This window comes from Scylla paramamosain, chromosome 19, assembly GCF_035594125.1.
Source record: "Scylla paramamosain isolate STU-SP2022 chromosome 19, ASM3559412v1, whole genome shotgun sequence".
Classification (NCBI taxonomy): Eukaryota; Metazoa; Arthropoda; class Malacostraca; order Decapoda; family Portunidae; genus Scylla; species Scylla paramamosain.
In genome coordinates this window covers 20,593,449-20,618,803 of record NC_087169.1, presented here as the reverse complement: position 1 = coordinate 20,618,803, position 25,355 = coordinate 20,593,449, and the positions used below count along the sequence as shown (strand labels likewise).

The 25,355-nt window shown below is 42.3% G+C and overlaps 2 protein-coding genes across 13 annotated transcripts; one reads left to right on the top strand and one right to left on the bottom strand.

Annotated features, from left to right (window-relative positions):
- Nucleotides 1-663: 663 nt before the first annotated feature.
- LOC135109860 (N-acetylglucosamine-6-phosphate deacetylase-like) lies at nt 664-6,335 on the bottom strand. 6 transcript variants are annotated; one of them, XM_064021635.1, is made up of 9 exons: nt 6,015-6,335; nt 4,481-4,846; nt 3,948-4,087; nt 3,688-3,819; nt 3,477-3,606; nt 3,204-3,292; nt 2,748-2,886; nt 2,205-2,381; nt 664-1,988 (listed from the first exon to the last, which is right to left on the bottom strand). In XM_064021635.1, the coding sequence occupies exons 2-9, from the start codon at nt 4,689-4,691 to the stop codon at nt 1,747-1,749; spliced, it is 1,260 nt and encodes a 419-aa protein (XP_063877705.1). In that variant the 5' UTR covers nt 4,692-4,846; nt 6,015-6,335; the 3' UTR covers nt 664-1,746. The 6 variants fall into 6 exon arrangements, with proteins under 6 accessions (XP_063877705.1, XP_063877706.1, XP_063877703.1 ...); XM_064021636.1 differs by having other exon boundaries at nt 5,915-6,180; XM_064021633.1 differs by having other exon boundaries at nt 5,969-6,180.
- Nucleotides 6,336-8,424: 2,089 nt separating this feature from the next.
- Nucleotides 8,425-25,069, top strand: LOC135109858 (probable phospholipid-transporting ATPase IIB). 7 transcript variants are annotated; one of them, XM_064021628.1, is made up of 22 exons: nt 8,449-8,569; nt 9,923-10,078; nt 10,549-10,638; nt 12,203-12,380; nt 12,746-12,890; nt 13,604-13,717; nt 14,260-14,430; nt 14,915-15,142; nt 15,414-15,599; nt 15,800-15,921; nt 16,309-16,531; nt 16,635-16,874; nt 17,230-17,391; nt 17,869-18,045; nt 18,252-18,422; nt 18,920-19,093; nt 19,397-19,498; nt 19,728-19,850; nt 20,099-20,319; nt 20,746-20,912; nt 22,062-22,262; nt 22,484-25,069. In XM_064021628.1, exons 4-22 carry the CDS (start codon nt 12,232-12,234, stop codon nt 22,660-22,662), a joined length of 3,255 nt encoding a protein of 1,084 aa, XP_063877698.1. In that variant the 5' UTR covers nt 8,449-8,569; nt 9,923-10,078; nt 10,549-10,638; nt 12,203-12,231; the 3' UTR covers nt 22,663-25,069. The 7 variants fall into 7 exon arrangements, with proteins under 7 accessions (XP_063877700.1, XP_063877695.1, XP_063877698.1 ...); XM_064021625.1 differs by lacking the exon at nt 10,549-10,638 and having other exon boundaries at nt 8,448-8,569; XM_064021627.1 differs by lacking the exon at nt 9,923-10,078 and having other exon boundaries at nt 8,453-8,569.
- Nucleotides 25,070-25,355: the final 286 nt, after the last annotated feature.

Sequence of the window (25,355 nt, the reverse complement as noted above, 5' to 3'; positions counted from 1 at the left end):
GCTGCTTGATTTCCACTTGGTTTGTGGAACATACCTGCATTTCAAGCTGCTGCACATTTCATGACATATTTATACATATTTTGCCTATTTCATTTTTATTTCTAGGTTTCATTTAGATGACTGTTTCATTTATGAGTCATACATTTGAGTGCACATGTGGTATCTTCATATTACTGTTGTATTATGTGATATTTCTTATGCACTTCATACACTTGTATATTATTTATTGATTTATCACACGTCATTCACCTTTCACTTTTCTGTCATCAGTGTCGCTATGTTGGACTTTACTACATTCTTACCAATGTAAATAATTTGTTATATATGTGTTGCATTGTTCAGTGTGCCATGAACATTTCTAATGGCATTGCTTATATAGAGAAGTATAATTATTGTAACTTAAAAATTGAAAGTTCAGAATTATTTAATGCAATTACTTAAGTATTTTGTAATCCTTGTCATTTAGTAATTTCTCAACAATCAACTTTGAGGGTAGAAATTGAAACTTTGGGACCATTGTCACCCAATTAGAAGAGATTACTGTGGGGAACACTGTGGTAAAGACTGGCTCACTGAATGTTCTGTTAATACTTCACCAGGGTAACTATCATGCTAGTATCTGCTTCTGGGGTTCTGTGATAGGTCTGCAAGAAAACAATCACCTTCAAAATATCAATCTTTATATAAATTTTTAATAAACTCTCAAAACAAGAACATGCATTCACAACAAGGTTTTGTCTTTCATAATATGTAGAACAGCACATATAGTAATGAGAAGCATGACATAGAGAGCATTGCACACTTTGTACTAATACCCTGGTACATATAGGTAGTAAAATCCTGCCAAATTGAAAGTTGTGCAGGAGGATGCTTAATTTATGTCTCCATACATCAAAGGAACACAAAAGATCACAAACATGCTGCTGTTTTCTTTTGACTTTGTATGGTTTTATTATGGAGAACCACCTGAGCCTCCAACACATAACAGTACTGTACATGTGTGTGTCATATCAGTGGAATGGCAGCCACATATCAGTGATTGGTAACCAGGCACTGGACATGAATTAGCTGAAAAGGATTTGTGGTGTGAATTATTTGTTGAAGAGAACAATGAAACTTATGGTTAAGGCTGGCATGTCTAATAGGACCAAAGGAATGCAGTGTGGCACTGTGGTGGTGGAATGTGGCATCCTAAGGTGGCTTGGTCACTTAATGAGAATCAGTGTAAGATGAGGATCAATAAGACAATGTAAGACAGACATTCCACTACATTTGGTCCTCAGGCCCCCTCCCACACACACACACACACACACACACACACACACACACACACACACACACACACACAGTCTTTAGGACTTTGGTTTGTCTGGAGTCTTTGTAATTTATATAGATTTCATGACAAATTAAGTGTTATGTCTGTTTTTGCAAGCTGGATTACAGTGTTAGGTTCACAGCTTGGATATTCATTATCTGGCTAGGAAGGAATAACTACTGTAAATTGTGGGACCAAATTTGTGACCTTTGCTGTCTACCTCAAGTGGGATTCTGATTGGCTAATCTATGGACAAACAGTATTTTAAAGTTCTTAACTTCTTTCTCTATAATATAAAGAAGCGTGGTAGAATGTCTACAGGCACTCTGGTGAGTAACAATAATAAAGCAAAGCTTCTTTTTAGAGACTGAAATTGTAGGCAATTATGGTTTAACTTAGATAAAAGCAAGCAAAGCACAATACATGATACTTTATGAGAAAACTTTTTCCTCAAGGGGTCTCTGTTGTGTGTATTCAATACAATGAGCCCCAGGGGCAGCATACACACACTCCCCACCGATGAATGTGTTGAGTACCTTCAGTGGACCCTTGTCAGACAGCAGCAAGAAGTCTGCATCTGAGCCAAAGTCCAGTGTGCCCTTGAGGTGGTCCATACCCATCACCTGAGCAGGGTGCAGAGTGGCTGCCTCGATGGCCTCCACCACCGTCACACCTGCAGGATAGCTTTACTTAATATTTACATGGCAGAGAGGAGAGGAATAAATACAAGAAAAAAATTAAGACAGAAGTGCATGAGGGATGACAGAAAACCAAAATATGCAGATACAGGAAGAGACAAATTTATTAACAGAAATGAAAGGTGAAGATGTCAAGACACAGAGCAGCCACTGAGCATCCTCCCCATCCATGTGTCAGACAGCACACCCACCAGCCTCCTTGATGAAGTGCCGAACACAGCTGTCCATGGTAACAATAGCACCGGCCAAGGTGTTGGTGCCCACCAGCTGTGCCTTTTGACCCTTCACCAGCACCTCCATCTGTCCTATGTGGTGATGACCCTCGCCTAGGCCCATTGCAGCCATTGCATCCGTCACCAGCACCACACCTGAGGGCATATCAGTGCTTATGTGATGTGTAGACACTAGACACTATTCTGAATGATGTGCAGAGTGAAGCAACTTGTCCTGGATGCTACTTCATTTACATGCAAGAATTCAAAACTTATTTGAACTTACCTACATATCTTTATATTAACCTGATGCCCCAGCAAAGGGTGATTGGTGCAGCAAGGATACCTAATGTATGCTGTAAATGTGTTAGCTGCATTAGGAGTTAACTCAACATGCAACTACTGAGCTGAAAGATCTTACTAAATATTGTCTTCTGCCTGTCAGTGCCTCAGATAACAAGTAAGTTGTGACCCAACAAACCCAGGATGATGAGATCCTGGCACTCTGAGGCAGGACTGTACCTTTAGGGTGTGTACGATGGGCGATTCTGAGAGCAGCAGGGTGAGTGTGTATGCCATCAGCTATGATTCCATAATGGACTGGCTGGTTGATGCGCTGGCTGGTAAGAAGTCCCACAAGTCCTGGGTCACGGTGGTGGAACTGTGGGGCAAGGAGGGACTTAGTGGAGGAAATGTAACAGGTGGCTCTATAGCATTAACAGAATGTTGAGAAGGGACATGTGACTAGTGCGACAGTAAACTGAAGGAAATACACTACACACACAAAAAGGATGGTCTGATGTCCATTCTTTTATGTTTCAAAAAAGCAATTTGATGTTGCTTGAGCAATATAGGAGTAACATACAACCAGGAATAAAAGACAGGAAGTCAAAGAGAACATTAATCAAAAGACAAAAGAAGAGCATTAAGAAAAGTGGATTTGATTAGAGGCTAGTGACCACTTCCACCTGTACTCACGGGCAGCATGGCATTGAACAGGTGGGTGATGAACGAGGCACCATTGTTGACAGCTGCCTCACCATCTTCCAGGTTGCCATTGGAGTGACCTTAAGTGCAAGGAGGGAGAAGAGGGCACTTCATTAACTTTTGAGAACATGTGCTGAGGTAAAGAAAATATGACTGATTGGTGTTTAGTGCCACAACAGCAAAATCAACAGTGCTATAAGACCCTACTGTTGTTAATGGAGATACATGTGGGATGTTGGAGAGACAGAGGACACAGGCACTCACCTACAGAGACCTTTATTCCCTTGCTTCTCAGGTGATGTATGACTTCCAGTGCTCCAGGCAGCTCTGGGGCGATAGTGATCAGTCCCACATTGTCAAGGTTACCATATATGTCATGTACCTTGTCGATTCCCTGTGGGTGAGATGAGATGATAGCAGTCACATGTAAAATGATAAAGCTTTGTTAGGACAAGAGTAAGAGCAGTCAGCTCACCTCAATCTTTTGTATGAACTCAGGGGGATGGGCACCCTTCTTTTCTGGGCTGATGAAAGGCCCTTCAAGGTGGATTCCCAGGATGCCTGCCCCTTCCTTGCCTCCAGGGGTTCTCTTCAGCCTTGGCAACACCTGTATATAGAGTTTTCATTACACTTACAATCTACATGGCTGGACATGGATGAAGAGATGAATATGTAGAGGGAAAAAAGGGCACAGGTGCAACTTAAGAAAGAAATCAAGGCCAAGAGTCTGCTCACCTCATGATACACAGAGCTGGGGGAGGTGACAACAGTAGGACAGAAAGATGTCACCCCTGTGGACAGGATACCCTTAGCCACAGTGGACACGCCCTCCTCCAGCTTGTCCAGGTCTGAGGAGAAGTCATACCCATATCCTCCTGTGGGTGCAAGGACAAAATGTAAGAGAAAATTATATAGTTTTAACTGTAATATAGGTAGCTTCTTTTAAGTTCTGCTTGACATAATGTTTTAATACCACCAACACATATGTTACAGTATATCTCATTACAATATTCTTATAAAGATGACTTTGATGGCACAAAATTACAAAGGTGATTTGCCTCAATTTCCATTCCATTACTACCTGGTTAACTGACAAAGGGAGTCAATCATAATAATGGGAGGGACATTCAAACCATGACTGCTGAACAGAGTATATCCTTTAGGTTTAACTACACCTACCATTCCATTCATATATACTAACACTAAATTTTCCCCTCATCCCTCACTAAATCTGTCATCACATGCACACACAGAATACTACAGGATACCATTAATTTGTATGTCTATAAAGCCAGGGCAGATGAGGGCGTCATGGCAGTCCACCGTCAGATCTGCTTGCACCTTTTCCTCAAAGAACACAGGCTCTGGGTTGATGATGCGGCCGCCACGCACCCAGAAGTCGTCCTTTACAATGGTTCTGCCACGCACCAGCCGGCAATTCTTGAACTGCACAATCGAGGAGGATGCAATGGATGGCATGGTGAGTGTTGGAGGTGGATGGAGTCGTGCAAGGAGGGTTTAGTGCTCTTTGGCTCTTCTTACTTATGTTTTTTTTTCTCTTCTCTCTTCTTCCACTAATCTATGCTATGATACTTTATTTCAACTCTGCTTCAGTGTGTCATGTATGCATGTTCCTGAAAGAGAAAAGTGGTTCTCTGTATCTGTATAGAGTATAATACATTCCTTTTACTTAGTAACAATCCTGCTACACTCTCTACTTGAGATGGTCTTGCCAGGGTGTGTCCTCTGATATCTGCCTCATTTTATGAACTACACAGCAAGATACTTTTCATAAGCTTTCCTTCATCCTTAAACCGAAGACACCTGTAAGTCTATACATGCTATTCAGTTTGTGGTGAATTAGTATTGAGATTCTGTGTTATGTAAGCTGATGATGTCCAGCTTACTGGGAGCTCATCTATGGACTGGAGGTGACTGACAGCTTGAGATAACACTTGATGAAGGTGATGAAGGGGAATGATGCATACTTTAATTACCTATGTTCTGTTTTATGCATCCTGGAAACACATGAACCTCCTTTACTTACTGCACAGTTGAATGCAGAGAAAGTGTTGAAAAACCTTGGTAAACTGATGTGTGAAGTTGTAGTAGTGGAAGTAATAAGAGTAATATCATGACATGTGCCTGTACTGTTTGAATCATCCGTTCTTAAGATAAGGGATAGCTTATCAATAATACTATCTGCACATGACTGATAGTGCTGGAGAAACTGCTAGTACTAATCCCCATTGATAATGAGGGCAATAATAATGTTGATGATGATGATCTGAACCACTACTGCTACTACAACTAAACACTATTACTGCCATTAGACTAGCACCACTTAGCACATCATACCATTCAGCAGCACTATCACTACCACTACCCAACACACTACACAGTTTTAGAACACGAAGCTCTCACTATTCCAACCCGCCACTTCATCACCTCATACTGGCACCCTCCTTTACCTTTACATATGCGCAACTTTTAACACAAAATACTATGAAATAAATCCACGTTCCATTAAAAAAAAGTATGATAGAACTCCTCATATTAATAATCTTTTGTCCTTGCAACGCTCAGTGAACCATCTTCAATCTACAAAAAACTCGTAATTCAACAATAGCGTCGTTCACCAGACTCATCATGACCGTCCTCTCTGGGCCCTCAACTCAGCACCTATTACAGCACTGGCTCACAATCTCATCAGTATCACTTCAGCACCAGCTCAGCATAGCCTCTCAACACGTCACCTAGTGCACTAGTAACATTCCAGCCACACTTGTTGCTGGTCAACACCTTGCGTTCTATTATGTTGATCAGCTGTGCACATCAGCTGTCGGCGGCGGCACCCTCATTCCTGCATAGACATCTTTGCACGCGGGCCGAGATAGGGGTATGGGTGTTGCTTTCTCTCGTGTGATGCCGCTATGATGGTCATGATTTAGGTAGTAATCAAGTATGTGATGTTAGGAACCCCAAACGTGCAAATTTGATGTAGTAGGCAGCGGCAATGCACCAGAGTCTGCTATGCTCGCTCATCGATGCCAATTTTCTGAACCACGTGCACGTTCGGATCCTCGGGGATTTGGGATGCTTATTGGAGTGCCCTAACTATTGAGTGTAATAATGTAAGTGGCATGACGTAATTGATTAGATAGCCATCCTTCATAGAAAACAGAATATGCAGGGGTGACTACACACACACACACACACACACACACGCTTCATGGTTCACGCCCACGCTCATGCAATGTTTGTTACTGATGAGCGAGCGGTCGGTGGCCTCCTTGTCCTTGAGAAAGTGCGAGATGTGTGAAAGGCCTCAGCTGTGAGACAGGTCACCCTTAAGTTCTCGTAGCAGCAACCGACAAGGCCATTAGAATCTCTTGTCCTTACTCAGGCACAGTACGATTTTCACAGCAGTGGTGAATAAAATATACATTGTACTCGGAATGATCCACCCTCGCTAGTTTTATGAGTGTGTTGGCAGATTTTTCTCAATCTTTCACAGATATAAAGCACAGGTGGTGACTGTGGAGGATGTTTGGTGGACAGTAGCTGATTAGCAGGCACACGCCACTCACTCCCCATGGGATGTATCTGTGACGCAATCAAGGTATTGACACTATTCTGTTGTTCCCAGTGAGTTATTTATGGATCACACAATGATTGAAGCCTCCGGGAGACATGCACTCTCGTGCATGTCTCCCGGATCATGGTTCGGTATACTTCTCAACATTAGCAGTCCATGCCTCGACAGGGACGGTCAGCAGGCGTGAAATATCTCCTTCCCCCAGTATTGAAACACACACACACACACACACACACACACACACTTATCTCGTCCTTGGAAGTGTCTCCACGCCCTAGGTTTTCTAGATGTAGTTCTAGGGATTTTTCCTTCATGTTTCAGTCCTTAGGGTGGCCATACACGTTCAAAAAAAGCGTCAAAATTTTGCATCAAAATTTTGACGTGTAACTTTGATACAAAATTTTGATGCATAATTCTCCACACACATTTAGGCGTTTTTCCCATTAAAATTCAGTATAGTCAAAATCTTCGACATGGATGCATCAGTGGCCATAGCACTAGTGTTCGCATTGGACTCTGATAAACCTCCTAGTAAACGTCGGAAATGGTCAAAAGACTGGTTTTAAAAACGGGAAACCTACGGACACGTCAACCTCCTCCAAGAATTACGTGTTAACGAACCAGGGGACTTCCGTAACTTCCTTCGAATGGATGCGCCATCGTTCGATGAGTTACTTGGCCTTGTCGAGCCATTGATAAGGAAAGAAGACACGGTCATGCGTCCATCCATACCACCAAGTGAACGCTTGTACTCGTACAGGTCTTCAGTTCCGGCACCTGATTTGGCACTTTTGTCCATTTTTCGAAGTTCATTGCGAAAATTTGTTCGCAGATTATTTTTTTTTTTCTTCAGATCTTCTAATGTGGCGGAAGTAAAATGCTCACGATATTTCTGCAGCAGAATGTCATAGGCCTCGGTTTTCTTAGCACGATTGCTATAATCATCCGACTTAATTCTCCACAAGGCTGGCAAGGTCCGATACTCTCCTAAAACTTCAATCAAAAATTTCTTTTCGGCCTCCTTCTTCGCAGACATGGCGATCCTGTGTCCTCGTCAGTCACCTGCGAACTAAACAGTTTGATCAAAATTTTGACAGGAGCCCACACACGCATCAAAAATTTGACGACTCGTCAAAAAATATCAAACGGATTTGATCAATCAAAATTTTGCTTCAAATCTTTTTTTGACATCAAAACGTTCTACACACACTCAAATTTTGCATCAAAATTTTGATATAAGAATTTTGATGCAAAATTTTGACGCTTTTTTTGAACGTGTATGGGCCCCTTTACTCGGGCAGACAGTCCAGCTGACAAATTTTAAAAGTTTTGAAGGAAGTTACTCGCGTTTCCTAGTTTCCAGTATTTTTTTTTTATTCATATAGGTTATCGTAAACTACAATCATCGGAACTAAGTTTGTTAGTCTGCCAACGACTTCCATAATGAGGGGAACGCTAATCTGCTAAGAAACAACTTAAATAATCAGCAGTAAGAACATTTAGCGGAGCCGTGCCCGGCACCACACCATTGAGGCCACCTGGACTGCCGATTTTTTTTCTCAAAATAAAATTAGAACACTTAACAGCCGTGGCAACCAATTTATTGTATTTTTGCCGCTGTTCATATCATGGAATACCGTGGTGCGGAGGAGATAAGGCGCTGGCCAGTGCACAACCTGGGCGGCGCGGGTTGGCAAGCCTGGGCGGCATTGTTTACATCACACAGCTGAGTCAACGCATCCGGGCTTTTGCAATTTTCGTAAGTTTGTGTGCCTTTTCTTGCTATATTAAGTTATTGGAACACTGTGGACCTAATTCCTCACCCAACGCAGGTGATTTCATTGTTCACTTGCGTGGTGTGAAAATACAAGGAAAATGTTTTCCGCAGTAAGTCAGTGTGGGAGGAGTGGCCAGGCTGTAGTGTTGTACTGATATGCCAAGTTGAACCATGTTTTATCTTAATACAGTAAACATGAAGTCATCCTTTTTTCATCACTATCTTGCTTTGAGCGTTCATAGTGCGTTTTACTCGTAAATAGTTAAGTTTTTTTTTCCTTGTCCTAGCTGATAAGGAGGCCGGATGTAGTGGTGTAATCCCCACCAGGGTGACTTTTAGGAAGCTGGGAGGCACCTGACCTAGTAAAGGGCGTCCTGGGCACCACCGAACCAATGCTTGTGTTGATTTGAATTCCTAGTGAAGTTCATTATCAATTTGGTTTTAGTTAATCAAGTCATCTTGACACAGGATGAACTCAAGAATCTTTCTTGTAAGTGTGTTGTCCTTTATACAGTTGTGGACGGGCTCATTTCCCCATTTATAGAAGTATGTTGTGAAATTTGAAGCCAGTCATCTTGTAGGTCATGAAGACACACAATGTGTAATTTGTGGAGAGAATATCCAGGCAGATAAGTAAAACTTGTGTTATTTTTTTTTTTTGGTAAAACTGTGCCTCACTTAATTTCAAAATAAAGATATTTTTCTTATATGTCACTGTAACCTAACTATGGTGCTGTCATGTAACATTCTCTAAACTACTTGGTAAAATTTTCCTAATGAATTAAAGGCATTTTCTTATTAAAGTGTGTACATATAATCCTTACTAACCATCATGAGTCTGAGCCTTAGGGGTTACTGAAATAATACCTGAATATTGTGTTTGTCAACTGATAAAGTTTTGCCACATGAGTAAAGCCTTCTTATCCTACAGACAAAATTATCACATTCTCATCAAACTTATTTTTCTGTTGATCTTATGGAATTCAAGCTTATCAGATCCCTGCCATCTACATAGTTATAGGTTCATGTAGGTCCTCATTAGTCATGATTCATGTAGGTCCTCATTACTGGAAACATGAAGTAGTTTTGGAATGTCAAGAGAGGTGTTTGGTCATTTAAAGTCAGAATAGTTTGAAACAGACTCAGTAAAGGAACTGTAAAGCTTCTGAAATTGTCTGAGTACTTGCTTTATCACCCAAAATCTCTGAAGTCACTTGAGTTTACAGTTAGGTTTAATGAAGTTGTAGTAATCACGAGAGCAGATTGTATGCAACATTTTCACTGAGAATGCTTGCTTTCCCCTGACACTAATTCACCGTACCATTTTAATAACAGTATAAAGAACATGGACATCGAAAAAGAAAAATTAAACGAAGGTGATTAAAGGTTGCGAGTCCTTTGTGTTGGAAAACCCGAGCTAAGCGCACGTAACCCCAAAGCTGGAGTCTCGGCCTAGCACAGCACCGCCTGCCCTCCCTCCCCCCATGCATGGTGAGCAGGATGAGCCTCCCCCACTTCCCCCTGCATGAGTCCAGTACAATTGCCTGAAACTGACAGGTTTTCACTTTGCCATGGAATGTTTTCTGAGCTGTATGACGTGTGTAACTTTCAGCTTCCGTTTTTTATCGTTGATTCATTTTATAGTGTGAGATTTTAGCTTTAAATTTTTTTTTTTCATTGATGTTGTCTGGTATTTTATTATTTTCATCAGTGTTTATTTATGTGATTTGATACTTTGTTTTTAGTTTCTGAATAATTACCAAACTCCACTTCTCACTCTGCATATCAGTGCTGGAAATGGAAATTGAAATGATGAGCTAGTGTTGACAAAGGCAAAGGATTATGCTCATAGTTATGCTGTATTTATGATTCTCTCACATTTGCTTTCCACACAGAACTTGGAAAAAAGAGTGTCTTATCCACTTATGTCGTGGCATCTAAAATGAAAGCTTTCTTGACAGATAGTGAGATTGTGAAGGCTGAGAAGGCTGAAGGAGCACAGTGAGGATCATCTTTGGAAACCTCTCGTGGTCAAGGCTTTAGTTACGATGGTGATGACTTGTGTTGCCCTGCAGTGTTGTGTGAAGGGGTTACACTACCACTTCTAAAGGCTTAGCAGTGGCAGGCTGGGGAAATTTTGTGTTCTTTGGTTGCACAGACTGTCATGATACTCATGCTGATTATGATTTCTGGGGCTTGTGTGGCTGTTACTTGCATGGAAGACGGAGAATGGAATGAAAACTATGATTTTTTTTATTTAGTCATATGTTCTTAATAGTGAGGAATTAATAGCCACATTCAGATTCTGTAAGAAGGACAGAGAAGTAGCAATTGATGTACTAAGACATTCCTACACACAAGACCTCATCCCTTTAGTAAAATCTCTGTATAAAGCTAATCATGAACAGGAGTTGATCAGCCACAGAGTTCACAAGTTAGGAGACAGTCATTTGCAAGCAAAAAAATTTTCTCAGCCTGTCATGAGGAAATCCTTCAATGCCTTGCTTTCCCCTCACTCTCATAGCTCCTCAGAGGGATGGAGATGTAACTGGCAACCTAACATTCAGTTGTGTCAACAGTACCTCATAGTGGGAGATGGGGAAGTATTGTTAATGTTGACACAGATTAATGTTTTATTTGGAATGATGCGTGTAGAAAGTAGATTGATTTTATTTACTTCCTCTTTTGGGTTTATTAAGTTTTATTTCACTGGATTGTAGAATTGAAAACAATGTTAGTAATTCAGGATTAAAAGATTTGTGACACCTAATATTTCTATATCATCACCTTTTTTTCTTTCTCATTTTACTATGTGTTAGTGTGGAGCCCATGAGTCGATGCTCCACAGTGAGTAAGTCTGAGGGTCGGGTTGCATGTGGCGAGTGTTAAGTTGTGATAATGCGATCAGAGTGAGCCAAGCTTTGAATGAGTCTGTATCTGATGAATGAGACAATAGTGTGCTTTTGAAGTATCTGCTTTACATATACATGAATGTGATGTGATGTGGTGTAACGTGAGGTTGTTCCCTTTTGATTTGATTTTTGGTGGTTTGACTTTGTTTTGGTATGTTTGATGTGTTGCATGATGGTGTTGCACAGTTGTCCACTTAAATGGGTGTTTGCACAGATGGGTTTTCAGACAATCAAGTTCTTTATTTTGTTGTGAGTCCTAGCTGTACCTTATCTATATTAGAAGTGTAGTCAATCTTAAGACTTTGATCTTTCAGTAGGGACTTATTAATTTGTTAGTATTTCTCATTTTCCCTCTTTGCGTACAAGCAGAAATTTGTACAAAGCTTCTGCATTTCTGGCAGCCTAATTTGCATACATTCACCTTGAAGCTGCAATATTCACTCATTACAGACTTTCTTGTTGCTCAGCTTGTGTTGCTTTTCATGTTTACTTTCATAGTATCTACAGTATTAAGACCAGTAACTTATTCCATCACTTGCAAACTTGATATATTTCATTACATGTACAAATCCACCAGTGTACTGTATAAAATCAAATCACTTACTGCTTCACCTACAAACTTAATCATTATTCCGTCACATACAAACCTAGCCAGTTTTTAGTAATGCCACACATAGAAGCCAACAAGACCTCCACATTGCAGACCTCCACGGCCAAACAACAGGTGGTATTATGATGCACGCAGCTGTCGATGGGGATTTTGAGGCTGACGAGTCCCAGTACCTCCTCTCTGACACAGACACAGAGACCCGCACCTTCAGGATGACGGGTACCCAGAAGCTGTGTTGCCTCTCCTACTGCGTGCGTAACTGCCTGGCCCGGTGAGCATTGTGTTGGACTTCTCAGTGACAGAATGTTGCAGTTATTGTGGTTATTTAAGATGCAAATGAATTTTATGTCATGGTTATTGCTCTTCTCTTTCAAGTGTGTTTGTGGCGACTTTTTATCAGTTAATTAGTCTTTAATTCAATCATTCAGTTAATGTATCAATCAATTAGTCTTTCATTTATTCAGTCAATGTTTAAGTCATTCAATCAAACAGTCAGTCATTTAACCAGTCGATCAATCTGTTAATCAGTCAATTGGTTAGTCATTCATTCAGCCAGTTAGTGATTCAATCAAGCAGTCAGTCAGCTTCCTGGTAGTCACAAGGCCTTGACCACCTGCACCTGCCCCTCCCTGGCAGGCTGTGTGAGGGTCTGGTCAACTGTTGCCTGCGTCGCCGCCAGCTCACGGCGCGCTCAGTCCGTGTTGGTCACCCCACCGTGGAGAAGTTCCCTGCCAATGTCATACGAAATCAGAAGTACAATTTCATTACCTTCATTCCATTGGTGAGTGACGAGTGTGTGTTTGTGGCTTGGTTTGAGATCAGTAGTGTTTGTTTTGTTGGTATTCTTTGGTAATTTTTTGTTTGTTGTTTTATCTTATTCTCTTTTGGATGACACCTTCTGTTTGCAGGAAAAGACATGTTTATGATAAAATAACCATTGTTATTGTATTTTTGTTTACATATTTATTGATATTCTTGTTATTGATATAATCTGGCATGTGGTATTACAAAGAAAAATTTGATGTATGTCTTACTTCCCTAATCCTGCTAAAAAGATTAAAATAACTTTTTTTTCTTATTTTTTAGCTAATATTCTGATGATATTGTTTCATGTGTGAATATTTGTTTGTGTTTATTTAATTGATTTTTTTTTCAAGTGACATTCTGATAATATATATTTTTGTATGAATATTTTTTCATTATTATTGCTTTTTTTTTCAGCTAGCATTCTGATAATACACTTTCATATGTGCATATTGATTTTTTAATTGATTTCTTGCTTATTTATTTTATATTACTAACTAACACTCTGATGAAAATCTCACTGTGTAAATGTGGTTTATAAGTACTGTACTCCCAGTAAAATTATAAATAACATTTCTGAATACCATATTGTGCATATATATATTCAAATGATGTTTAGAGTAAACAGTGAAAAGAGGAGCAGTATTCTTTATTCATTTCACTAATTTCCATGTTACTCTTTTCTTGCAGGCACTGTTTGAGCAATTCAAGATGTTCCTGAATCTATATTTCCTAGTCATGGCCACCTCACAGTTCATTCCTGAGCTGCGTATTGGCTACCTCTACACATACTGGGGGCCCCTGGTGAGTCTTGACCCTTACTGGTGTAGCTTCTTACTCCTAACTTAACCTAACCTCATGATTCATCCCTGAGCTGTGTATTGGCTACCTCTACACAGACTGAGGAGCTGTGGAGAGTTATATCCCTTACTCCTAGAGCTTTACTTAAGTAAAACAAGGCCCACTTATAATGCCAGTCCTGAAAGAGAACTCCAAAAGGATTATCTTAGTCTTAGCAATGTGCTATGGTGCAAGTTCACAGTATAATCTTTTTAAAAACATTACTGGCTGCTAAAGTGATGAAAGATTTTGATATCATCCTCAGCTCATGGACAAATACCACCAAACATTTTATTTCTTATTCTGTATTTCATTTCATATTGTTGCTTTTGAGATGTGACCAAGACCCAAGGGAAGGTAGAATGTGGGAATTTAGTCAGTATAGAAATAATTAGATGCACTACTCTAAAAAAATCCACCAAACTTTAAATTAATGTCCTTATTGTGCATTGTATCCATTTCTTGTGTGGACATAAAGACACATGAACACCATCACCTTCTTACAGGGGTTTGTTATCATGGTTACTCTGATCCGTGAGGCTGTGGATGATGTGAGGCGCTGGCAAAGAGATAAAGAAGTGAATCAACAGAAGTACAAGAAGCTAACACCACAGGGAGCACAGCGCACCATCACCAGTGCCAACATCAGGGTCGGAGATCTCATATTTGTGGAGAAGGTGAGATGTCTTGTCTATATTGTCTTGTGAAAGGAAGGTCTGTTTTTTTTGTAATTTCTTTTTATTTATTTATTTATTTACTATTTTTCTGCTTGAAGATCTCTTTCTGCATTTGCTGTGTCTTGGTCTCATTCTAGTATTTTTTCTATGCTCTGATTTGTATTGTGAAAGTGAATCTGTCTCTTCTTTCACTTTATAAGCTAGTTTCTGTCTGGGTATGGAAGCCTAATTTTCTATCTGTCTTCCTGATCTCTGTGAAGTATTCCCTACATATCATCAATTTTATCCTCATGTGAAGAATCTGTATCTCATTTTAAAAGTTAGTTTATATTTGGACATGTAAGTTTAATTTCTGTCTGTTCTTCCGGGTCTTTATGAGGTATTCCTAACATACCATCAATTTTATCCTCTTGTGAAGAAAGCAGTCTGGATCTATTGACCTAGAGACTAACAAACATACCTCTCTAACTCTCTTTCCTCCCAGGACCAGCGAGTGCCGGCAGATGTGGTATTCCTCCGCACCACCGAGGCAAGTGGCACTTGCTTTATCCGCACAGACCAGCTAGATGGCGAGACTGACTGGAAGCTGCGCCTTGCTGTCCCAGTCACCCAGAAGCTGGAGACCAACGAGGAACTGTTCTCCATGGATGCAACAGTGTATGCTGAGAAGCCCCAGAAGGACATATACACCTTCATAGGTACTTTCACCAAGGTAAGGTATTGTCCTCACCATCAGTGCCTAATATACTGAATTGATAGCATTTTTTCTTGTGTATTCAGAGCTTTACCCTAGCTCTTTTGCTTAGATATTAATAACTTCCTTCTGACAGCATGATACAGCTACTGAAAAATCATCTGACACATTGACTGAAGAATTATTAAATGCATAGAACACATTTATCATTATAGTAAGGTTTAACCTCTGTAGAAACCACTGACTTGCATCTACCAATGTTGATAAATGATTGACTTCTTTCTGGCAGCATGACACATCCACAGAGGAATCCCTGAGTGTGGAGAACACTGTGTGGGCCGACTCCGTGGTGGCCTCTGGCAGACTGCTGGGGCTGGTCATCTACACTGGCTCTGAGACCCGCGCCGTCATGAACAATGCAGCACCAAGGTCAAAGGTCGGCCTTCTTGACCTGGAAATCAACAATCTAACCAAGGTACTTTGATGAGAGGCAGACTCTTTGCTTTTGTGGATCAGTCTTTCACTTGTCAAGAAGACCCAAGATGTATCATATTCTGTGTCAGGACTAGCACGACAATATGTCAGGAGTAGCCTCATACGCAAATAATGTTGATGATGGTGGTGATGACGACATGATGATGATGATGATGATGATGTGCTGCTTCTCCCTGCCAGTTGCTGTTTGTGGCAGTGCTGGGCCTGACAGTGGTGATGATGCTCTTGAAGGGGTTCAGTGGGCCCTGGTACCGCTATTTCTTCAGGTTCATGCTTCTCTTCTCATACATCATCCCCATCAGGTGAGGAATGCTCTCCACCACTCACCTTTTGAATCGGGATAAAAGACAGATTTTAACATTTGTAAATAAGAAAATGTGTGCACTTAGATTTCATTGAACACTTAAGAGAGGAAAGTTAGATTACTTTCTACTCTCTCACTGCTATTCTGTCCACCTCCCTAGTGCAAGAATCGACCAGTATTCATAATCTTTCATCCTTTTCACTGTTAAACTGAAACTTTCTGCATGCTTCTGTATTTCTCTCGAGGGATAATCCTTTTGGCTCTTTTCTTTAGGGACAGGCACTTTAGAGGGCCTTTTTTTGTAGAGTCTTGTTGTCCTTGACCTCCTCTAATAAAAAATAAATAGGAAAAAATAAGACTCAGACCAGATTAAAACTTTCCCCAGCTTGCGAGTGAACCTTGACGTGGGGAAGGCCTTCTACTCTTGGGTCATCCACCGGGACAAGGATATGCAGGGAACAGTGGTCCGGTCCACCACCATCCCCGAGGAGCTGGGCCGCATCACCTACCTCCTCACTGACAAGACTGGCACACTCACCCAGAACGAGATGGTGTTCAAGATCCTCCACCTCGGCACTGTGGCTTACGGATCTGACACTTTTGATGAGGTGACTGGGGGTGTAGGTCTCTCTCTCTCACTCTCTCTCTTTCTGTTTGTGTGCTTAGGGTTTTATATCCATTTATTAACTCTATACTCACACTCACACACAGGTGACAACACATGTGGCGACCTTCTTTGGCAAGGAAAGCAGCAGCAGCCAGGGAGCTACTGCCACACCCACACGCATGCGAAGGACAGTGGTGACACGGGTTGGGGAGGCAGTGAAGGCTCTAGCACTCTGCCATAATGTGACACCTGTGTATGAGGAAGGAGTCAACCCAGCACTAGAGGAGGGAGACGAGATCCAGACCAACCACAATGTTAACTACCAAGCCTCTAGTCCTGATGAGGTGAGGCAAGGATGTGCTAGGAGAGTGGGGAGATGGTGAAGCAGTTGTGCTGAGTTTTTTTTTATTAGGTGAGGCAAAGCTGGGTTAGGAGAGGTGGGGAGATGGGTGAAGTTTTCATATTTGTTTGCTCATCAGGATGATTTTCTCTTGATGCCCTCTCATAGATTTTCATGGTAATAATAGTAATAATAATGTTACTACTACTATTACTGCTGCTACTACTATTACTACTACTACTACATCTATTATCTATCTATCTATATACCAGCCCAGTAATCCCACATTGGGTGGCCCAGACAAGGCAACACACACTCACACACATCACTCACAATAATAACAATAATTTTAACAACAGGTGGCACTGGTGAAGTGGACGGAGAGTGTTGGCCTGCCTCTGGTGCACCGCGACCTGACCACCTTGACCCTACGCACACCGCAGGGCAAGATGCTGACCTACACGGTGCTTCAGATCTTCCCCTTCACCTCGGAGTCCAAGAGAATGGGCATCATTGTGAGGGTGAGTGCTTCTGGGGTGCTGGATTGTCATGGGCCACCTCTGAACTTTGGTCTTGAGTCATAGCAACCTTCTGAACTTTAAGTCTTTAGTTTTGGTGATCTTGGGCTCCTTTTGTTTATCCTGACCATTAATTCTATATGTTTTCTGCTTTAATTTTACTCTGAGTTTGTAAGAAATAATAATTCATTTTATTTATTGTTTTGTGTTTACTGTGAGTGAAGGAGCGAATGGAGGTGAAGTATTTTTTCTTTCTTTGTTTTTTCTCTCTTGTCTAGGGAATGCTGAGACCTTAAATACAATACAGTGAAATATGACACTATACATTTCATACATTTAGTGTGTTTATTGATGAATTGATGTAATACCTGCATGTTTATTGATAAATTAATACAATACCACTGTGTTTGTTGATGAATTATACAATATCTTTGTGTACACTGACAAATTAATACAATACCTGTGTGTTTGTGTTATCAGGATGAGTCATCGGGCCAGGTGGTGCTGTACATGAAGGGGGCGGACACAGTGATGGCATCCATGGTGGAGTACAATGACTGGCTGGAAGAGGAGTGCATCAACCTGGCTCAGAAGGGCCTCCGCACACTGGTGGTGGCCCGCAAGGTGCTCACTGCTGAACAGTACACTCACTTTGAGGTGCGTTGGGGTCTGCGTTTGGACGAACTAGGTATTTTTGTCATGTGTTATTCTGTTGGTGTGGAAGTATGTGGCCAACTGTGATATACCTAAGCTCCTTGGGTATAATAGGATAGTCTGTGAGACTCTTCCTTTCCAGTAATGTTATGATGCCTTCCCACCTTTTTCTTTTCTTTTTTTTAATCATTCAATCAATCTTTCCACAGCAACGGTACAATGCAGCCAAGATGAGTGTGACGGAGCGAGGGAGTCGAGTGGCGGCAGTGGTGGAGACCCTGGAGTGTGACCTGGAGCTGCTGTGCCTTACTGGGGTGGAGGACAAGCTGCAGACCAATGTGAAGCAGACCCTGGAGCTGCTGAGGAACGCCGGCATGAGGGTGAGTGTGTTCCTGGCTCAGTGTTTGGTAGGACATTCAGTGATATGCCTTGTCTCTGCCATCTGTGTAATAGGATGGTTCGTGATACTGCTTCTAGATGTTGACAGGACTAAGAGTGCGAGTGATGTGTGTATGAGTGTGTGGTGCTTTGTCCCACCCTATGTGAAGTCTTTGGCCTGGTATATAGATGGATAGGTAGTGTAGGAGGAGAAGAAAGGAGGATGTTGATCAGTCTCCACCTTTCCTTTCTTTACGATCACTGACACAATCTTTCCTTCAATACTGCTTGTTTTTCCTTTCCCCACAGACCAGTTCAATATCTTCTTTCCTCTCCACATAATGTCCCACATCTCTCTTACACATACAACCAGTCATGCAAACCATACACTAACCTTTTCACTGTCACCACTCACACTCCTAATGCACTAAACTAAACCATTCAAGCTATGCCATCACTTAACTCTCTCCTCGTCACACACACTCACCTACACCCACAGATCTGGATGCTGACAGGTGACAAGCTTGAGACAGCCACCTGCATTGCTAAGAGTTCCCGTCTAGTCTCGCCAAACCAAGGGCTCCACATCATGGGTTCACTGGGCTCACGGCGGGAGGCTCATCTGGAGTTGAATGCCCTTAGGAGGAAGAGTGACTGTGCCCTCATTATCAAGGTGAGTGTTGAGGAGTTGAGGTAGAGATTTTGTATATGTGGGTATTTCCTCGCTTCCTCACTCACTTGCTCACTGCCTTACTCATTCACTCAGTCCCTCATTCACTCCCTCTCTCCCTCCCTCTCTCTCTCAGTCATTCAACACCCAAATGCCATATAAGATTCCATAGAACAACAACCAATCTTCTCACAGTAGAAAAACTGATAAACACACTGCAGTCAACAGTAAGACCAGAACACCAGAAACCACACCCAGGATATCTTAGCAGCATTCGCTAACTTTCCCCTGTTCCTCCTTGGCTAGGGTGATGCCTTGGAGACCTGCCTGCAGTACTATGAGCATGAGCTGATGGATCTGGCGGTGCAGTGTCCTGTCGTGGTGGTGTGCAGGTGCTCCCCAACACAGGTACACCACTCTCCTCACTCTTCATGTTTTTTTTTTTTATGCTTCATCTGTGTTTTGCTTTTGTTATGTAGACTACCTCTCACTTTTTTTTTTCTTTTCTTTCATATGTTGCCTGTTTGCCACTTCAGATGTGTAGCAAAGGCTGTCTCTCAGTTTTTTTGTTTTATTCTTTTGTTGTTTATCTTGCCTATCTTGCCTCTTATCTTGCCTTGTCTCTTTACCTCGCCAGAAAGCGGCTGTGGTGCGGCTCATCCAACGACACACAGGGAAGCGGACAGCAGCCGTAGGGGACGGAGGCAACGATGTGTCCATGATCCAGGCAGCAGACGCAGGGATCGGTATTGTGGGCAAGGTGAGGAAGGGTGCAGGGAGGCAAGGTGAGGTAGGGTGCAGGGAGGGCACAGAAAGACTTCGGGCAGCTTTTCCTGTGCATTTTTCTCATCACATGTTTAAATCTGTAGAAAATAGAAAATATGCCAACCAAGGAGTAAGGCAAGTGTGTATTGTTTTCTCTGCATTATAAAGTAATCTAGCATACCATTGACATCTCTGGAATTACTAAATCAACATTCTCACTTTTATTTGCCTCACACCCCACAGGAAGGCAAGCAGGCATCACTGGCAGCAGATTTCAGCATTGAGCAGTTCCAGCACATCGCCCGCCTCTGTCTTGTCCATGGCCGCAACTCCTACAAGCGGTCGGCAGCGTTGTCCCAGTTTGTGATGCACCGTGGCCTTATCATCTCCACCATGCAGGCTATCTTCTCCTCCATCTTCTACTTCTCCAGTGTAGCGCTTTACCAAGGGTTCCTTATGGTGGGGTAAGTGTGTGTCTATCTGTTTGTGTTTGTGTTCCTCTTACTATTTACTGCCTGTAATTACTTATTATCTCATTTCGTATTTACTTTTTTCATTTTTGGTTTTTCTTGGTGGGGTAAATGTTTGTCTGCTCATCTGTTTGTGTTTCTACTTGCTGTCTTTCTATATTTATCCATCATTTGTCATTTCCTACTTACTTTTCATCTCTGTTTCTGTTGACTACCTTTATTTATTGATTCCTTTATCTTTTCATCTCTTTGTCTCACTGTGTACAACCTTTCCTTCATCTGTTATTATGGCACTACCTATCTGCCAGATCAGGAGACTTAACATCATGGGAAGACTAAAGTACAGTGAAATTTGACTGCAGTTTGTTAGATGACTTTGGCTGTGACCATACAAAGACGAGACTTCATACCTTCCTGCAGGTATGCCACGATCTACACCAACTTCCCTGTGTTCTCCCTTGTGTTGGACCAGGACGTCTCACCTACCATTGCCCTCACCTATCCTGAGCTGTACAAGGATCTCACCAAGGGGCGCTCGCTGTCCTACAAGACCTTCTTTGTCTGGGTGCTCATCAGCATGTATCAAGGTTTGTGTGCTGATCTAGTTGAGTGCACCAAGTTTTCAGGGTTTCAAGAGTCTTTTCCTTCTTCTTTTTTTTCTTTTTTTTCTTTTTTACCTTTCTTTTTGAGATTGGCATTCTTAGTGTGCCTTTATTATTTATTATTTTTTTCAGCTCTTTTTATTGACCTTGACCAGTGCCCCCCTCTTATATAAAAAAGTATACAGGTTCTTAGTTACACTTGTATGGACCTGATTTTTGTGTCTGTGTTTGTCCAGTTATTTCCCTTGATCGAGTCATGCTTTGTCTGACCACCGTTTACCCGCGCTTGGTGACCAAGTAGCCGATAGCAGGCGGCCAGGACAACCCCTTTGGGGGGACGACAGGGTAGTGGGCAGAGCCAGCACTACTCACACCTACCGTCTTCAACGGCACAGGTGATGCGAAACCTACCTGCCGAGGTCGCCCCCGACAGGATTCCAGTCTGAGGATGCCACCCTCAGACCAGGCGGTTGGCTACCTGAGCTACTAGGCCCGCCGCAGCACAAAACACCAGTTTGCAGACCACGAGTTCTGCTAGAATGCCCTTGGTCCTCAGGACGAACACAGAGGCTCTATGCCCGCCCCTCGGACTCGGGGGGGACTGGTACCGCGTCCGCACCGTGTACCCCATTATCAAAGCCATTAACCCGCTGGTATTTGAAGGCAGAAAGAGCGCTACCTCCCCACCAGCGGGCCATCATCCCGGAAACGCCAGAGTGATAGAGAACTTGAAGGAGCAGAAGGACTCTGGATCAGTGAAGCTGTTCTGGGCTCCAAAGCCTGGCGGAACCCCATTACTCTATGAACGTCTGATAAGGGAGGATGGAATATTGTCCAACTCCCCGCCTCACATTCATCTCGTGGGGAAGCACTTTAGCCATAGGCCCAATCCTGCCCTGGCAGGCTTGTTCTTATGTTACCAGTGGGCGCCACTAGGAGGCACACTTCCCCAGTAACTAAGTCTCAAGGGGGGTTTTCACGTCACTTGGGGAGTCACGGCATGACACCATCCCGGGCCCTCCAGGAGTCATAGTTACTTTTATTATCTTTTTCATCCTGTTTGCCTTATTTATCCTTGACATGCCTTCAGCCAGCCAGTCAGTCCATCAATCCACCCTCCTATCTCTCCTGCAGGCGGGGTGCTCATGTATGGTGCAATGCTGCTGTTTGAGGATGAGCTGATACACGTGGTGAGCATCAGCTTCACCTCTCTCATCCTGACGGAGCTTCTGATGGTGGGGCTGACAGTGCGCACTTGGCATCCCCTCATGGTGGTGGCACAGTTCATCTCCCTTGGCTTCTATGCACTTTCTGTCATCTTCATGCACTACTTTGGTGAGTCTGGGTGTTGGGGAAGTTATGTCTAGGTTTAGGTGTTTGTGAGGGTGTGAGTGTGTATGTGTGTGTGTTATTTCTCTATAGAGTCTGTATTGCAGGCTTTTGCTAGTGGCCTCACAGTTTCCTTTAGTACTATTTCCTTCACATGCCAATATTCCATCCTTTTCCCTCCTCCATCACACACCAATACTCCATCCTTCATCCTCTTCCACCACCAGACTGGGAGTTCATCAAATCAAAGGACTTCTTCTGGAAGGTCCTCGTTATCACCCTCGTCTCCTGCCTACCACTCTACATCCTCAAGTTCCTGAGACGCAAGTTCACGCCTCCAACTTACTCCAAACTGGAAGAACTTAACACCTTTGGGAGCTCAAGCCTCACTCAGCAGCACCCATGAGGCAGCTGCTGTGTGTTGGGTGCTGTGGTGTGCTGAGTACGAGTTTGTAAAAGGTGTGGTAGTTGTCAGAGTAGTGCTAGGGTGTGTGAGGCTGTGTTGGTTATGATAGATTAGGACAGTGCCAGGGTGTGATAGGAAGGGCAGGGCAGTGCTAGGGTGTGTGAGGCTGTGTAGGGTGTGACAGGAAGATGCAGCAGTGGTATGGTGTTGGTGTGGTGTAGTGTGGTGTTGAGGAGAGTAAGGTGTGAGTTATTGAGAGTTACGTCCTTGCAATCTGTGTGTGTAAAATATGCTATGATTCTACAAAAGATAGAGAGTGTAAGACTATATGTGAGTTATCCCTTATAAGCACAACTGCCAAAAAAGCAATTACTCTTAAGAAAAAGTGATGGAAAGCTAAAAAGATTCACGACAGTAAAATTAGATGCGTCTTCCACAGAGGTACACTAACCTGAAGGATGAACTAACGACAGGTGTGGCACAGGTGATATAGAAAGTAGTACAGGGCAGGGTAGAGGCAGGTGTATGTTGAGTATGAGGAGATATGGGCATACAGGGAGTGGGATGAGGGTGTGATGGGAGGCAGAGGTGCATATCAGGTGTTTATTAGGTGTGAGGTTCTTGTGTACAGCATCACTGGGAGTCTTAATCTCTCTGGGGAGGCTTAGAGTAGCTTGGGTTTGGGGACACACAGCAGAATTATTCAAGATGAAGTGCCTAGTGGTGGGGTGCATCCTCGGCCCCTACAGATTCATCACACGTCTGGTAATAATCAAAATGTCACACCCTTTTGTATCTTCCTTCACGTCTCTTTCTCCTTCATCAGTTATAGGAGTGCTTTCATTCATTCATTCGCAACTGGAGTGTTGTTTTATAGCTCTGATATTTTTTATTGATAATGCTAACCTGTTATGCACTAACCTAAATTTTTGTATTTGTGATGAGATGTATGCTCCTCTTTCACTGGGTGTAACTTGAGGGAACGTCTTTGTGAAGGCTTCCCTAGTGTGTGTGTGTGTGTGTGTGTGTGTATGGGGTATTCACAGAGCTTTAACTGCACATAAATGCATAACAGTCAGTGGGTGAAGCACAGAGCACATATTATGGGTATTAGCAAGTCTTCAGAGGCCTTGTGTGTGCATGTGGTTGTTTGTGTGCAAGTGTGGAATTAAGAGTGAGAGACTTCAGTAGCCATTGTGATCTTTTAAAACATAATTGCCAAAGGGTATAGTGTGGTTAATTTCAAGGCATCGGGAGGGAGGGAAAACCAGGTACTAATATAGGAAGAGGCAGCAACCGAGGGTATCAAATATCTAAGGAATGGTCTCTTTGTTTCCTGATGTCTGTAATCTCTCCAGTCATTGCATCAGAGGGAATGATGACAAGGTTCTCTAACATACTGAATGCAGTGCTACAAGAGGTGGTGGGCAGTGTGTAATAGTGTTCATATATTGAGTGCTGTGTGCTGAGGAAAAGTACAGAAAGTTTGTCTTCATAGTGCTGTCTGGAATTTCACACACTGGTAATGGGAAATGGTAGAGAAAGGGGATGGGCTCATGTCTATTTTTGGATGAAATAAATGCAGGTGAATGTTTTTATAGACAGGGTAGTGTTAGCTTCTCATTTGCCATTATTTTTTTTTTTTTTTTTTTTTTTTCTTTCAATTCATGCTATGTCTGTCTGTTTTCTGTTTGTCATGCAGGCTGGTGCTGGAGGCTTGCGGTTGGCAGAGACAGATCTGATTGAAAGTTTATGCCAGTTTAATTTCTCCATTTCTTAGTTTAGTGTTATTTATCATCACTTTTCAGTTTTCTTAATTATTTTAAAGTTAGGGAGCAATTTTTCTTTCTTTCTTTTTTTCTTTCTTTCTTTCTTTCTTTCTTTCTTTCTCTTTTTTTTTTGTACATCACTGCTATTTCTTAAGCTACACAACCACCAAGCCACACACACACACACACACACACACACACACACACACACACACACACACACACTGCTGAACCGTCTATACTCACACTTTCAGTTTTCTTTTTCACGAGACTTATGGGTATTAGAGATGGTGGAAATCACTCCTAAAAGTTCCAATTGGTCATTTCAAATTAGATTCCTGTTGATTTTCTGGCTAAGATACCATCAGTGACATGTGAAAAATTTAACTTCAGTGTATTTACTAAACATAAGAAAAGACAGCTTCCTACTGGTCTACAGACATGTATACATACAGACATGTTAATTATTTCTATGTGTAATTTCGTCATAAATACATATTTTATTATATTTTCCTAGTAGAGGATGAGTCTCGTCCTCTGTATTGTGCTGACGGACACTTCCTACCTCTGGCGCGTGCTGGAGTTGTAAAAAGCCAGTATTTATGATTCTCTGAGAAAATAAAAGCAATTTTGTACCCCTCATGCCTGTGATTGTGTCTTTCGTCTGATATGTTCTGTTAGTTATATTTGCAGCACACATTATGTATGTACATACAGGGAGGCAGGGGCGTGCCTTCAGCATCTGACGAGAGATTCTCTCTCTCTCTCTCTCTCTCTCTCTCAAAGCGTCCAAAAAATGAGGCTGTACCAGTGTCGCCTGCACCAAGCTAGCCATAATTGCTGGGGATATGCGGTGTGTGCCCCGTGAAGAGACGTGCACCAGTTAACGAGGCACGATCGTTTCAGGCATTAAGCGCCTCTCTT